The 16,411-nt window shown below is 41.9% G+C and overlaps 1 protein-coding gene across 4 annotated transcripts in view; it reads right to left on the reverse strand.

Moving 5' to 3' along the window:
- Positions 1-15,769, reverse strand: part of BRAF (B-Raf proto-oncogene, serine/threonine kinase) — a 78,973-nt gene extending 63,204 nt beyond the window's left edge. The window contains exon 1 of one of the 4 annotated variants that reach the window (XR_009964355.1): positions 15,389-15,769. Coding sequence is in view for 2 of the 4 variants with exons in the window: in XM_062616450.1 (XP_062472434.1) it covers positions 15,389-15,523 (135 nt within the window). In the remaining 2 variants the exon portion in view is untranslated. The remainder of the gene's footprint in view (positions 1-15,388) is intronic. The other 3 variants (XR_009964356.1, XM_062616450.1, XM_062616451.1) reach the window with 3 other exon arrangements.
- Positions 15,770-16,411: the final 642 nt, after the last annotated feature.

Here is a 16,411-nt window from a genome sequence, read left to right on the forward strand (position 1 = left end):
CTTCTATACCCTGACTTTTATACTCTGTGTAAACTTCAGGTTTCCTTACAGACCTTGGACACAGTATGAAAAATACATTTACCTCTAGTGCATACAAAAAACCATTCTATGATTCTATGAATAACTGATTTACTTCTAGCCCAAGTTTTAGAACAGATATCAGAACTAAGATTTCATCAAGAAGCTATAGTCAAGCATAAATAGTTTGCTCAGGAACAAGCAACCCAAACTACAAAGAGTCAGGAGAGTGGAGGGACATCAAATAAGGAGTGTGCTCTTCAGTACTCTGTACGTAAATTCCCTTGAGGCAACTACAGAGGTCAGCCTGCTTCTCAACTGGCAATCAATTTATGTCATTGAAGTCTGGACTGCCAACCAGGAGCAAAGAAAAGGACTCCTGTATTTTGCTAGTTCTTCTCAAGATGGCAAGGGCTAGTTGTATGCTTGGTGAAAAGAACAAGCTTGAATCAACACTATTTCCATTAACCTGTTCAATGTAAAAGTTTAGGATGTTTAGTTACTGTGTAACTGGTAACATGCTATTAATGTGGGTGTATATACAGAAAATTCCCAGCAAAATAAGAAATCATCTCAGGATTACCTTCAGAAAGAGGTTTCATTGATGCTCAATGCAACTTTATTAATTGGTCATTCTGGCAATTTTACCCACCAGAAGTCTTCCTGAACATATACTGGACCACAACCAGTATCAGCAATTTACATAAATGCCTGGCAATAGGTAAGGTGGGGAGGGAAGACGCTACACTGACAAAGTAACCCATAATCAGAGAAAGGTTGAGGCTAGAAGGGACCTCTGGAGGTCATCTGGTTCAACCCCATCCACAAGCAGGTTGCCCAGGACCATGTCCAGAAGTCTTCTGACTATCTCCAAGGATGGATCCTCCACAGCTTTTCTGGGCAACCCGTGCCAGCACTCAGTCACCCTCAAGTAAAAGTGTTTCCTGATGTACAGAGGGAAGGAACACAACTGCGCTTCATCCTGTGCTCATTGCCTCTGGGGCTGTCACTGGGCACCGCTGAAAAAAAGCCTGGCTCCACCCTTCCTTTCACCAACCCTTACCATCTGTGTGGCCCTTCACTGGACTGCCTCCAGTAGCTCTGTATCTCTCTTGTACGGGGGAGCCCAGAACTGGACATAGCACTCCAGGTGACACCTCATAAGGACTGAGTAGAATGAATACCTGTCAGATGAGTTTCCAAATATTTTTCCTGAATATTGGTAACAAATAATTTCCTTGCTTATATGTTATTTTCTTTCCTGTATCTAAAACCACAACTTTGCTGCTCCTCTTACAGTAAAGATACAGGATAACAAATATAACTGAGCAACAGCAATATGCACAACAGAAGCATATTATTTAGGAGGTGTTGGCAAGAGAATCAAACAGCCTCTAACAAGGGCAGAAATCTTCCTGTTAAGTTATTATTGTACAAGAGCAAAACCTGAGTGACTAATGAAGAAAATAAACTTAGGAAAAAAAAAAAACTTGCTGCCAGGCTATGGTAAAAATGCCTTCACCTGAAGAAGCTGAAACTGAAGTTGAATGGAAGACAACATTGCTCAGAGGAGCTGAAAATGGTGCCCTGAATTACCTACTGTACATTTGTGCACTAAGCCAAGAGCCTTCCAGCAAGTGAATCTCACAAGCAAACTTAATATGGATTTCTACCATCTTCGAAAGGCTATTCACACAATTAAAAGTATGCTGAAGGCAGAGGGAAATTTATCAAAGTCAACCACAGCAACAAATCATTACTTGCTGCTCACAGAAATGTAAAACCTATTTTGTGTCCCATGTTCATCAAGTCTTCGGACAAGATGAAAAAAGTTTCACAAATCCAGTATTGACTAGCATATTCTATTGGTAATCAAGTATGCACAAGAACACATATGCCATGGCAAATTTCCAAACTTCACAATTTCCCCTTAAGTAGCAACTTCTACTTATTTTTTTCTTATAGAAAAATTACCTTCTGTCTTGGCATATCAGAGAATATGTTTATACACAGGGGTTTTTGTGGTCCAGAGCAGCCCTTAACTAGCCAGCTCCTTGAGAATTAACCCCCTTGCAAATACACTGCATTCTACTATGCACAGTTTCTGACTACTTGAGTTCAACTGAAGGAACTCAAGCCTTTTTCTAACTAGCATTTGGAACTGGTACTCTATGCAAGCAACCTCATGTGACTCTGTCCTGGGTTCAGCAGTAGCAGTCATTTTTCCCCTTCTTGGTAGCTGGTGCAGTGCAATGTTTTGACTTTCAGCTCGGGAACAGAGCTGATAACAAGCGATGTTTTGGTTTGGCCAAGGACTTTGTGAGCCTCATGCTCTGCCAGGGAGGAGGGGAAGCCGGGAGGAAGCAGAGACAGGACACCTGACCCAAACTGACCAAAGAAGTATTCCATACCACAGCACGTCATGCCCAGGATGTAACTGGGAGTTAGCCGGAAGGGCTGGGAGACGGCAGGGTTGGAGGAGGTATTGGTCAGAGCTTGGTCGGGCTGGGGGGCAAGTTATCGGTCGGCTGGTGCTGAGGTGTTGTATCCTCTTCCCTTGTTATTTCCTTTATCATTATTATAATTGGTGGTAGCAGTAGTGATTTGTGTTATACCTTAGTTACTAAACTGTTCTTATCTCAACCCGTGGGAGTTGCATTCTTCTTTTCGATTCTCCTCTCCGTCCCTCCGGGAGCAGGGGGAGAGCAAGAAAGGGGGGGAAGTGAGTGAACGAATTACCTGACTGGGTTTAAACCACGACAGACTCGAAAATGCTCGCTTCTGCACATCACAGTACCCACAGCTTACAACACACAAAACATACACCATGCCTGTTACACTTACACAGCCAGCAGAGCCAGCACCTTCTACCCATCTTTTCCCCTTGCAGACCTACTTGTTCAGGTAACTTGGCTAAGTTTGCACCATGTGCAACACCCCAGCCCTACAGACTTTCAGCCAAACTATATCCCCATCATTTCTGTGGAAAAAACCTGAAGCACTAGGTTATTAAGAATTAAATCTCTTCAGTTCAGCAGCACTGAACAACGTACAGGGGTTTCTTTGAACTGTCTGAATAAATCCTAAATGTACAAAAATTGCTTTGAATTTTCGTGTCTCACTCCCCATAAGCACGCACATTCCTGGGCAGCAGCAAAGAACCACCCAACAACAGAGACAGCAAAACCATGAAATATAGAATCCTTTCAGCAATCCATTGTACATCAAAGCGCTTGTTCCTAGACAACAGAATAAACCCAAGTTTTTCCGAGTTAGAAGTGTACACACCAACACCATTCTGCCCTTCAGATCTCACTGTAATCTCTTTATCCACACTGGATTCACAGTTTCTCTAGATATAAAAGAAAACTGAAGAAGCCTACTGGTCATCAAGAAAGAACAGACCTATTTTTTGTTACTCTTATGAGCACTACGCTAGACTTACACTCTGCACCTGTAGGAACCCATAAAACCACAACTGCCAAGTAGCTTGCAGAAATACAAAAATCGATGCCAGCCTAAGAGACAGCTGCTAGAAATCTCAATACGAATTAAATCTGCAATGCACCTAGTACAGTCTACATCTAAGTCCCGTCCCTTCCCACAGGAAGAAGCATGATTATTTGAGATACACTGTTTCAGTCTAGTTCCACGAAAAAGTAATGAATCCTTTACAGCTTGGATAATCTCATCATTTTTTCCAAAAAAGCCTCAAATTTTTCTGTCCTATCTGGTAGCATTAGGCTAAGGTTATTCTCTATCACAGAAGATTAAATCTGATTCTCCTTTTAGTGCTGCTGACACAAGGAAGCTGACGCAAGCTAACATGATGAACACAGGCAGCCAGAAGACTGGAAATATTCCAGATGTACTGGAATATATCAACTTGTATCTGCCTATTGTTGATAATTGTGCATTAATTTTGCAAATAAGCACTCCCTTGCAAAGTAATAAATAGTAATAGAACCTATTTCAAACCAGAGGCACGTCAGCCGAAGTAGAAGCCTAAATCCATTCTATTCAGGGAAGACTATGGCTCCACAAATGTGAGGCTATAAGCCACAAAGTCATTTTTTCATCCTTTGCTGCTTGTCAAAATATGCAGTACCTGACACAGCACAAAGCAAAGTATCTTTTTTATACATTTTGCACCTGGCAGAATCACCTGTGTGATTCACCTTTGGCAGAAGACACCTCAGAGTTCAAATCTATTCTGTAAATTAAAGAAGCCATGATTTGTCCAGGCACAGTATGTCTTGCACTTGATTACAACACTTGCGATGATGGAGAATACTTTCATAGAACCAACAAAGTAATAATAATAATAAAAAAATAAAAAAAAAAAGAAAGAAAAAAGCAAGCATTTGATTTGGAAACTGTTTTATAAGGAGGCCAAAATCCCCAATACTATTTTAATCAGTCCCTTCAGGCTTGCTTCTAAGACAATCAATTCTATTGTTTGGTCCACTGAACTAGGATCCACTTTGTCAGAAAATGCTCTAGAAAGCTGTCATGTACGAGATCATTCTTAGCTGGACTGATGTCTTAACTAACTTAAAGTGAAGTGTTAGAATGAAAGAGAGGGAAAAGGACATATGAATGGGGTAATAACTCAGCACCACACTTGAGCATTTACATGTCAACGTGCAGAGTCTGCATTTTCAAGTTTCTTTGCTGAAAAATCACTGTTACTTCTTCCTCACATTTTTGATATAATTTCTTGGATACTTTTCCACCTCATCAACCTCTTGGCTCTTACAGAGTTTGCTTTCCATTTTCTGTAGACAACTGCTGGAACACGCACATACAGTGAGAAGGACTGTCTTTTCCTTCTTCCTACACTTCAAGCTCTAGCTCTTCATCTCTCAACGGGAGCTTCTCTCAATTTGCACATCAACTGTGTTCATTTCTGCACTTCTCCTACTCTTCATGCTTACCACATTTTCAACAGTGTGGTTAAACTTTTTATTAAAAAAGTATAAAAACTACTAACAGCTGAAAAACTTTACTGAAATGAAAACCAGCCTGCAAAGGGTTTCACATAAGAGTTTGCACAAGTGACACAAATGTCACTGCCTTTCCTAGTTTATCTTCCCTAACTTTTTATTAATGTTGGTGAATCTTTTTTACCACAGCTCCTTTAAAATGTCCAAGATAAAGACTTCAACAGTGTATTTTCAATGTTGGCCAGCTAGATAGTTCAGAATAAGTCTGTTAAAATTTAGAATCACATAGTAAGTTACAGATAACAATATCTACAAAAGTTACTGCAGCTAAGAGAAAAATGACCTGGTATCTCATGAACGTATCTTTCTAGAGTGATTAAGAATGGTCTTGGTGAAGAAGTGCAACAGTATATTCAAGAAGGAAAATCCCCAAGAAGTGGTACAATATTTTTTGTACCATCCTGTCCAATGACTAGGATTATAACTAGGTCTGCTAATACAGTAACGTGATCAGCAGCAGGCATCTGCTGTAAGCACAGCAGTTAGTAAAATATTAAAAAGGCTTCAAGATGAGAACTATTTTCCATTTAACAGGTTATATTTTTTAGGAAGGAAAGGCCAATTCTTAATGCCCTGTAACCACCAGTGCAGGTTTTCAACTGTGGATGCAGTGATATTGGTCCCATTAAGCAAAAACACACCACCAAAACCAAACACCCAACAACTCCCTCTCTGCTCCCAAAAACTAGGCACATCTGAACAAGTTAATACTCAGATTATCATCTTTGAGGATTTAGCAGCAGAGACTTTATTGAAAAAAATTCAGTGGAAGACTAACTGCAATTGTAAGACAAGCACATGCAATAAAAACCTGCTGTCTTTACCAGGGGACTTTCACCACAGAAGATACTGGTATTACTAACACTTAGGTTTTTTAATTAATATTCTTAACCATCAATCGCAACTGAGGCTAATCTATGTCTTTTCCTTTGTTTAATTACAAACAGATTAAACTGCTCATCATTTAGCTCTACTCTTAAAGCAGAATAAACAGCCTTTCAGTTAGTCAAGCCTTGCCTCTTCAGTTGTTTCCTCTTTAACAAAGAGGAGACTTCAAATGTTCTTTATTTCTTGTAAGTGTTTAAGAATATTTTTTAAATGCAATGACAAATTTTAAAGGATAAAGTTCAAAAAAGACATCCTTTGTAACATAACCAAGTAGTTTTTCTATCAGAACAAAGTCATCAAGAACCTTAAGCAGTGGTTGCTTTGCAGCTTACACCAACCTAGAAGGTGGGTATAACTATTGTATTGTCCTTGACTATTTACCCCTGCTCCCTTCCTTACTCTTTCTTCAGAACTTAAACCTTTGAGATATGCTAAACAAGCAGAAAATCGTTCTTTTTGTCAAAGCTAGTTCTCCACCCGTCTAGTATGCTGGAACAGCTTGGCAAAGGACACAGCACTACCTGAGCTGGTGCAAAAAGTTATGTTCCCTCTCTGTAACACACAGTCAGATGAATTCAGGCTACTATAAAGCAGTAGCCATTTGAGTTTCAATTCTCTTTCATTCCCCCACTTTTTCCATCACCTGCCATCTTTGCTGCTTGCTGCTAAGTAAAATTTGCCTTCAAGCACTATAAAAAGGAAAGTTAGCCAACATTTTCTACCACAATAGAACAGCAGAGTGTGAAAAATAAGAAATATCTGTACCCTTCATTTAAATCATTAACCACCAGTTGCATGGTTTGCTTTGATCTAACTAAATCTTCCATTCCATGTTCCTTGAGGTTTTTGCATTCCACTACTACTAGTCCCTTTTATTCACTTTGGTATTAATTCAGTAGTCATGAGGATCATGCACAGAGCAAGTTCTGGTACAATCCATTCTATTTACATTTACAAATTTCAGAACTTCTCCCTAGACTGTCACAGGTTTAAAAGAAAAATAAATAAAATAAATAAAAGGAGGAAAATAAATAATTAAATAATAAATGAATAACTTATTTTAAAATAAATAAAAGGAGGAAAAAAACCTATCTAGACTTCCTAACTCATTTAAGAATGCAATTTTCCTTTAGAGCAGTAACTACCGCAAACTCTCAACAAATGTTAAATCCAGACAGCAGTGGAATTTAACAGATGACTATCATGCATATACCAGACTATTTCTCTGCACACCTTAAGCTGAAGACAAATCATATTTGTGATGGAAAGAAAGCAGCCAAGCAGCTAATTACAATAATTGCCTAGAAGGAGCAAATGCTAGTCATGCAGAGCTCTTACACAGCTTGGGTCACATTAATTAAAATGACAAAACAAATAAACTCAGTCTCAGCTGAACTATAGGACTTACTCTGCTCTCTCCTTGCCAGAGCACACAATTAATTAAGACTACCTAGAAAAAGATAATCAGCACCTATTTAAAAGTTCATGTTATCAATCCATAAAATAACTTGTTACATGCTTTGCAATATTCCACCACTAAACTGTTACTACATTGTGCATGTGTTTCCCACCAACTGGTTAGAAAATATAAGACAGCTGGAACTGTTAGTCAAGTATAAATATATGCAGTTTGTTTAGAAATATCTGTGATCCAATAAAGTAACCAAGGTATCCCATCTTTATCACAAACAGGTCTCAAGTCCTGAAACAGAGGAAGTGTACTTGCACTCGATTTCATTTTTTATTTTGAAAATAAAAGTAATTTGCTCCCAATCACAGACCACAATCACAAATAGAAACTGCCACAGACATCACATTCTCCTATACTGTGCTCTACTCAGCAGACCACGCTGCCTTAGTAACCCTCAAACCAACACAAGAAATGAAACACTTTAAACGGCAGAATTGGCTCCTGCTACTCATTGTAGAATTTAAACGACAAACCAAGATACAACAGCTATCATAGCAGCATGGTGAAAGAACCATCTAATTTAGAAAACTGAATGGAAAGAAATATAAAAAAGGCTGAAGAAGGTATTTTCATTTGCCTCAGTCAAACCTTAGCTGATAAACTGAATATTTAGTTCATAAAACCTGCTGCAAGACTTATAACCTGTAAGTACTGAGCTCCGAGACTGGAAAAATTTACATCAATTTTCAGCACTGTGCATAACTTAAAAGTGTCACAAGACACTTCATTAGCACTTACAAACTGCCTTCTAGAAAAATAATGAGAATGCTTAAAGAAATCCTCTCTGAAAGCTACCTCAGATGATGCTGAAGACTCACATTTAAATCTCCATTACTTACAACTAATTAGAAGAATGTTCGACCTATTAAGATTTAATGAACAAATTTACAAAACCAGTTCGAAGGTTGACGCACCAACATACAAACATGCAGCTCCAAAAACCTGGCTACTACCAACTTCTTAGTCATAATGATGTATTTTATTTCATGTTGATTTTACTGTTTTTCAAACACCATTACTGAATAACTTGTACTAAAGAGATTAAAAGCTAGACACTCAGACTTCAGGAACACTTCCCCTCAAAATAATACCTTTATCTGAGATAAAGAAAAAAAACAACTAACAAATTAAAAGTTACCAAGCCTGTGCTCCAAGTATCAGAAAACGTCAACTGAACACAATGTGACTGCATCTGAAAAGTATCTACTGCTTATCAGTGCATTAATCAACAGCTTTATTAATAACAATACTGTTTAAGGGGCTTTTATGTAACTACGTAACAGATGAAGATACTAGAGCTGGTATCCCCCTTCCTGCAGTTAAAAAAAAAAAAAAACACCAAAAACCTAGGCACTCAGACACCACATTTTTAAACAGTAAGTACATTTTGCTCACTAACAAACTTAATTGCTTGCCTCCTAGAAGATTTCAAACAAAGATTTTAAATAGAGTTGGTACCCTTCACACAGAATTTGAATTGCCTCTTCATACTAAATTTTGTGCAGATATACTGGGAGAACCCACAGCAATATTTCACTTGATCAGAACCTTAGTATACTAACGAAAGCTTTCTTCAATGCCAAAACACACTCCTATGATCTCTTGAACTCAATAGCGTGAAGAATGTTTGGTACCAAGCACTGCACAATAAGCTCCATTTTGAAAGGAGCACAGGTTCTGTTTTCTGATCTCTAATGGTCATGCTAGCCAGGGAGTGTCGTGGGGGGATGACAGCTGGCAGCACTGTTCCCTGAAAACTCTTGCCTGAATTGACATCACATTTGGGCAACGGGAATGATTAAAAATTAGACCTTTACCTGTTTCACCCTTTTTGCTAGGATTCACATACATAAACTGTCATCATAAACAAAATAAAGGCACTGCTGCCACTCCTTCACATCACACAAAAGCTAAAAAGGTGGAGTAACAAGCCAAACACTTGCAGCAAGGGGTTTCAACAGGAAAAAAAGGCATGCATTTCTGCACCAAGCAGCCTTGTTTAACTTTAGCACTGGCCACAGAAGAGGAAATCAGTTGCATAAATATGTATTTCATCATTTTAGGAAGATTCCATTGTACGCCCAAAAAGCTCAAGAGCAACTGGGAAAAAAAAAAAAAAGCAAAGAAACACATATACTGCATACTGACTTCTGTACCTGGCACTAGCTGTGAGAAAGCAGCTGTGTTCACACAGATGTGTGAACACTTGAAAATTATGAGAACCGTGTCAGACCTCAAAAACCTAAATACTGTACCTAGAACTCTCACGTGGTCAGAAGTGTTGGAAAACATACTTACTATAAAAGCAGCTCACAGAGGACCTTCATGTTGCTGGCACGCTGGCAAAACTATGGCATGTAATCATATTTCTCTGAAAGATACGCTTAGAAGCAGTCCAGAGAGATCAAGTGAAGTTGCAACCTAGCATGGGAAGCTCAAGACCATAAAGATCTAATGAGTCAGGATCCAAACCTGACAATTCCAGCTAAGGAAGCCTCAGCTGAACAAGACTTCTCATTCAAATATAAAAAAAAAATAAAGGCCAATGCACTACTGTCATGAGTCTCAACGTGGTACTAAGTTGGTACCCTGGCTGAATGGCCCGAGGCAGGCAGAGTAAACAGCAAAACCTTCCTCTCCAAGTGCTAGAGGACCATCTGATTGACTTCAGTGACACTGCAATGATAAAGAGCAACATCAACCCTTGGTTGATGACAGAGCACTTATACTACATAGTACATTATACCACCCTTCAAAAGGGAGTGGAAAATAAAACTTGCAGTTGGCCAGAAAGTGTCTTCAAAACACTCAGACCTGAAGCAGCTTCTGTATAAGGCTGGACTGAAGGAGAAGTAGCATTTTCACAATCTTTAGAAACCTTCTTTTCCTTCCCTTGCAAGTACAAATAAAACTGTATTTCCTGCTAATTGAAATTCCCTCCAAAATATTTCATGCAGTCAAATTTTCTAGACATAACAATTAATAAAACAGAGCTACAGATGTGTTACAAAATAACAAACAAAAATAGAGTATTGGCGCTTTAAGGAAATCTTGTTTTAATTTTTTTTTCTCAGTTTGTTTTAGAAAATAGCTACCATCAAAAGGTATCTCCACAGAAAAAATAAATCTCATTAGTTCTACAGTATTTTTAACCTGTGCAACAAAAGAACTGCCTTTCCCGGCTAAACAAGCATTGAGGATATTATTAGAACAGCTTTAAAAATAAGACAGGTCTTTAACAACTACAACAAAAACCAAATGGGAATAGCATTAGTGGCTTAAGTAACAACATAAATTAACAAAAACTTCAGTACCAAATGCACTGCACCCAACCAGTTTGTGGATATCCACAGAGACAAGAAACAAGCCTCCTAAGATATCAAAAATTTCCTACGAGAAGATACTAGTCTATTAAGTAAGTTCTGTGTAATCAAGCAAGCTACCACAGGACAGAGATGTTAATACTACTGCCTTTTTTGGAAAATACCATGAGCAGGAATCTCTTTAATATCCCCACCAAACTAAAGTATTTCAAGGTTATGTTCTAATGTTCGATCTACCTTGCAACAAACAACTCAAAAAGCCTAAGGACAAAAAGACAAAAGGTTATCAAGGCCATTGTTTTTTCTATACCTGGATCAACTTTCCCCCACTGCTCTTGATATAAGTTTGCCTGTGCAAGTGACAGAATCTATTAATGAACATTTTATGAATAAATTAAAAAAGTCTATTTTCATGTTTCACTATATCTAGCTATAATGAAAAACATCTAATAGTAACATGAAATCATCTCCTCTGCTATCATTTAAACTCACTACTTCTGGCAGTAATTGCCACAAGCCTGGAGAACAAGTTATTTGCATGCTTCACTGCATCAGATTTGACAATTTCCATTTCTTTCTTAAACAACCTCAGCTTATTTTCAGACTTCCCGCAAAGCTCTGACATTCTAGACTTCAGACCAATGTCACTATTCTTCCCCAGATTCTCCACAGCTAGACCATGTATTTCTTGAAGCTGTAACACAAAATCAGACATCGTATTCAGCAAAGGCCTTTCCTGTGCTCTGTGAAACAAAAGAATTCCTTCACTTATCTTTTGAGATACACTCCTGCAGAACAGAGATGGATATGAAGCATCTTGCAGCTAAAGTTTAAGTTCTCCTCACAGTTAAACAGGATGTCATTCACAGACTATAATGTTAGCTTAATCACTGAACACAAATGCAATGAAACATAATTGAGATTCAACATAAAATGTATTCCCAAAACTACAAAAGCAATGAAGCAAAAAAATATTTGGAAAGTTGAAACGATACAAACAACTAGCACATTTAATTGTAAACTCTTCAGAGAAACAGAAACCTAAGTTATCTTAACACCCTGCATGACAGGTTCCCTAAATGTTATCACAACAAAAATAACCCCAGTTTTTCTTGCTGTACCTGTGTTCCTTTACAAGAATTCACCACCTAGTTCGTACTATAAGGTCTGAAGCACCTTTTCATCCTATCTTCCTTTTATTTACCTTTCCATTCATTCTTAGTTTTATTCTTCTTCTTAAATCTGTTTTATAAGATTAAGGTTTCTAAATATATAACTAATTTTCATGCAGGATAAATTACAGTATTGTCGCCAAGAAAAGGATCGCCCATCCAACAACTCAAGCCCTTGCTTCACAACCTTCAAAGTAATTTTCATCTTCCAAAGAGCAGTTCAGGGCACAAAGCTCCGAGTACAGAAAATCCCATTTGAATTATTTAATATTAGTGTAAATAATCTCTAGCAACAAGAACAGAGCCTTTCCCCTCAGCTGTCACACACTCCTTACTATATCAACAACCCTGTAATACTCTGAAAACCTTCCATCCAAACAATCTCCTGTCCTGAGGATTCATCCTGGGGATTCATCCTGGGGAAGAAGCCAATCTACGTGCCTTCAGACAACAGTACTCATCCTGGGCCTCCCAACACAAGGGAAGGGTGAGTAGAAGAGGAAAATCTCTGCTGAAGTCACTTGCCCCTAGCACTTCAAATCCTTATGCCTCCAAGAAGAACCTACTTCCTAAATGCACTTTATGAGTGAAGGGTAAATGCTCATGAACTGTAATGTAGAAAAAAAAAGTATAATAATTGCTACAGCTTTCATGCAATGACTTTGCTATTATAACATTTTTAGTATCAACAGTTAAGCTACTGAAGCAACTTCTAAAGCACTAAGTTTGTATTTGACTAAAAACTGACCAGGAGTTGAATATGGCTTAATCTTGTTTTTCAAAACCCTGACCCTTGAATTCATCAGCAACACTGATGTAGTTGTAACCAACACAGAGCACTCAATTAGGATCTTGATATGGAATGTATCCTTTACAGAAGTCTCCAACTTAAAAGTCTACGTAAGACTCCTTCAAGGTCTGTCATAAATTCTTGTTGTCCACCTCGCTTTTAAAATTAGAAACAGAGTACAGAACTGAAGGTTTTCCTCCTGGAAAGCAGGAGTGCATTTCCTGAAAAATTACAGGGAAATAAAACTTTCCAGGTATCTCTTCAAAATAAGTGATGTCATGCTCCTCGATGGGCTTCCACAACAAGGTTACTTTCTAAGCTTAGATTTACCTTGTCTGGAAGGAAACACTGGAAAATGTACTTGCATTAGAGCCATGAGTCAGTTAGAAGCACTTTTCCTCACATGTCACTTTGAATTTGCATTATACTTTAGGTTTGCTTGTTTTAGTGTTAAGGACAGTTTCCATTTTAAATGTATGAACAGTTTTTCAGTCTTGAACTTTATTACAAGTTTAAATGAATTAATAGGTGTACTTCTACAGTAAACAAGATTCAATTACTGATGACCTGAGGAAGGGCTAGCTAACTAAAGAACAAAACCACATCAGAAAATTGAAATTCTAGTGCCAGCTCTTAGACCTGCGTGTTTCACTATTTCCAACATGTAAGAAGTTGGCTTTTAAACAATACAAGAATGCCCACATACACTTCCTAACCTTGACTATGTGCACCCATACTTGCAATGTACCCATCTCTTTGGCTGGCAGGTATTCCAGATACCAGCTTGCTGCTCTCTCCCAGAGATGTAAGATATGGGGGGAGAAGCAGCTACACAGTATGATTTAGCATTTGGAGTCAAGTCTAATGACTGACATTTTTGAAGTTCAAGTGACTTACAACAGTCTCACAAACACACCCCCCCAGTGTGAAAATGTATTCCTAAAAAGTCCTGCCTCCTGCCACTGCTTTCCCCTCTCTCTCGCACTGCTGCAGCTACGGCTTAGCTACTGGTATCACTGTTTCTAAGGCCACAATACAAACCAGATATTGAAATAACTCCACAGAGATTTGCCGTTTTTTTCTGGTAGAAATAACAGAGAAATTCAGCTCCATGCACAAATGCACCAGCACAATCTGGGCAACAGAAGTCAGCAAGAAGCTTTTTACCCTCATTTTGCTACTGGAAGCAAGCATTTGTTAAACCCCACTCTCCAGGTATTTCCGTTTCTCAGCCAGTTGAGAGTTTCTCCTGACTCAGGAAAGTTAAGACTGGACTTGCATTACTCAAAGCATTTAATAACACTGCTGGTTAGTTTAAAACACATGTATACTGCCGAGGTTTGCCTGACTTCAACAAGAAAGCCAGCAGCTCCTTAAGACCAGGGAATCAATCTCACCTCTCACTAGCATCATCAGAGGCCTACTCCTTCCCCATTTTTCCTTTCTTGCTGTCTACCCAGTATGAGCTCTACTATTTGTCACACTTCTCAATTCATTAATTCCACTATGCTATTAATAAATAAAACGGATAAAAAAGATAGGGTTTTCTTTCCTGGTGAGTTGGGATTCAAACTGCACCCCCCTGTGACCTGATGATCAAAGCCTCATTTTTCCTGCTTGAGGCTCTCCCTACAGCACAGTAAGGAGACATTACCTGGTAGGCTCTGCACCTCACAGGGTCACAAGACCCTGTTTACAGATGAGAGGTCCTGTACTGGCGACAGAAACACGGTTGGGAAAGCTGAGATTAAGTAATCTTCAGCAACTAAGGTTTGGAACAAGAAGGCAGATCTTCTGGCATCTCTATTTACCTCCAGAATGGACTTGATGCATGACATTTGGCAATTCATTCTGACTCCAGTGCTTACAGACTTCAAATCTGCAAAATACCTTGTGCTGTTACAAAGCATTTTCAGTTTCAGAGGCCTCAGCAACTTACACTTTAACCCTAGTAAAACAGGTAGTACCGCTCACTCTCCATGGGATTGGGAAGTTAAGTAATATGCCCCAAAACACAGGAAGTATGCAAGAGAGACACAGACCAGAGGCCTGACATCCTCAATGCCTGCACAGTGTCCTGTCCGTTAACATTTCCTCAGACTCCTTGTGCAGCAGCGGCAGGCCAGGGCAACATCCACAGACGGAACCGTCCCCGACCCCGCTTTTAAAATACACTTCGAGTGTTTCAAAACCACGAGGGGAAACCGATTACAAAACCCCCACGCAAGAGCTTTGCCGGCAACAGCCACCAGGTAGAAGCAAGCATGACAGCGGGGGCACGGAGGTGGGCTCCGCTAAAACCAGACCGTGACCTACACCCTCCCGAACTGAGCGCAGCGCGACGCGGCGGGGAAACCCCGGCCCCGCCGGTCCAGCCGCCCCGCCCCCGGGACAGAGCGGGCGCCGGGGGGTGCGAGGCCGCGGCGAGGCGCGGAGGGAGCTTCCCCGCCCCGGCACCGCATCCCCGGCGGCGGCGAGAGTGAGTGGCGCCCCCGCCGCCGGAGGGGGGAAGAGGCCGGGTACTCCCCGGAGCGGGGATCCCCGCCGCCGTCCCCACGCCGCGCCCTGCCCCGCAGCGCCCCAGGGAGCCCCCCGCCGCCGCCTCTGCCGCCTCCACCGCCCGGTGAAGGCCCGCCGGCGGCTCCCGGGTGCGGGCCGGCCGCAGGGGGCGGGTGCACGATGGGCGGCGGGTGTCCGCCGCAGCCGCCGTGTGGGCTCACCTCCTCCGGGATGGCTGGATCGCCGCCGCCTGCCGCGTAGCAGGCGCCGAGCGCGGGCGGCGGCGGCTCAGGTTCCATGTCCCCGTTGAAGAGCGAGGCCCCCTCCGCGCTGCTGCCGCTGCTCAGCGCCGCCATCTTGGACCGAAGCGCTGTGGCGAGGGAGGGGGAGGGGGCAGCCGCGTCCCCGCCGCCGGGACGCCCCCAGCCGCGACCCGTAGTGGGAAGGGGGAGGGGGGCGAGCGCAGGTCCCGGCCAGCTCCCAGCGGCCCGTGCCACCGGCACGTCACGCCCGGCCCCGTGACGTCACCCAGAATCGCCGCCTTGGCCACTGCGCATGAGCTGCTGACGTCACCGGGAAACACCTTGACGTCACGGCGCGACCACCCGTCGCCCTGGGAACTCGAACGTGGATTCGGGCCACGCCCCCGCGCCTCAGCGCCCCCTTGCGGCATGGTAGCGCTGTCGCCGGCGCTGTACACCACCCATCCCGCTGGACCGCTCCCTGGGCTCCGCGACCCGGCTGAGGCGGCGGGAGGAGCCCCTCTGAGGCCCGGCTGCGGGCAGGGAGCGGAGGGGGAGGCTGTGGTGGCGTGCCACAGCTGCACCTGCCGGCAGGTCCTGCCAGCAGCGGCCTCCGTGACCGGGCGGGGAGCTCCGCAACGGTGAGGGGGATAAAACCAGGATTCGGGTGCCGGCAAGGTTGAAATGAGAAGGAAATAGGGTCGTACATGCGGTGTGCGCTGAGCGGGTGCTACAACAGGAGTGCTACGACTGAGGTCTGGGAGCGCGTCCCAGTTTCTGAACAGGAGTGTCCATCCTGTCTGCACCTTGTCTGCATGACGGGACACACGCTGCCTGCCCCAGCAGTCTGACTTATCGGGGGAAAAGGTGGGATCACACAACGGACCTGCCGTAGACTTCGGTCCGCTGTTGAGAAGGACAGAGGAACCAAGCTGGTAGGCAGCGTGCGTTGCGAAATGACGCTCCTTCCAGCTCAGAAACGACGACCTGGAGCCGACAGCC

This window comes from Pezoporus occidentalis, unplaced genomic scaffold (assembly GCF_034315485.1).
Source record: "Pezoporus occidentalis ecotype Australia unplaced genomic scaffold, CSIRO_AGI_Poc_V1 ctg19, whole genome shotgun sequence".
NCBI lineage: Eukaryota > Metazoa > Chordata > Aves > Psittaciformes > Psittacidae > Pezoporus > Pezoporus occidentalis.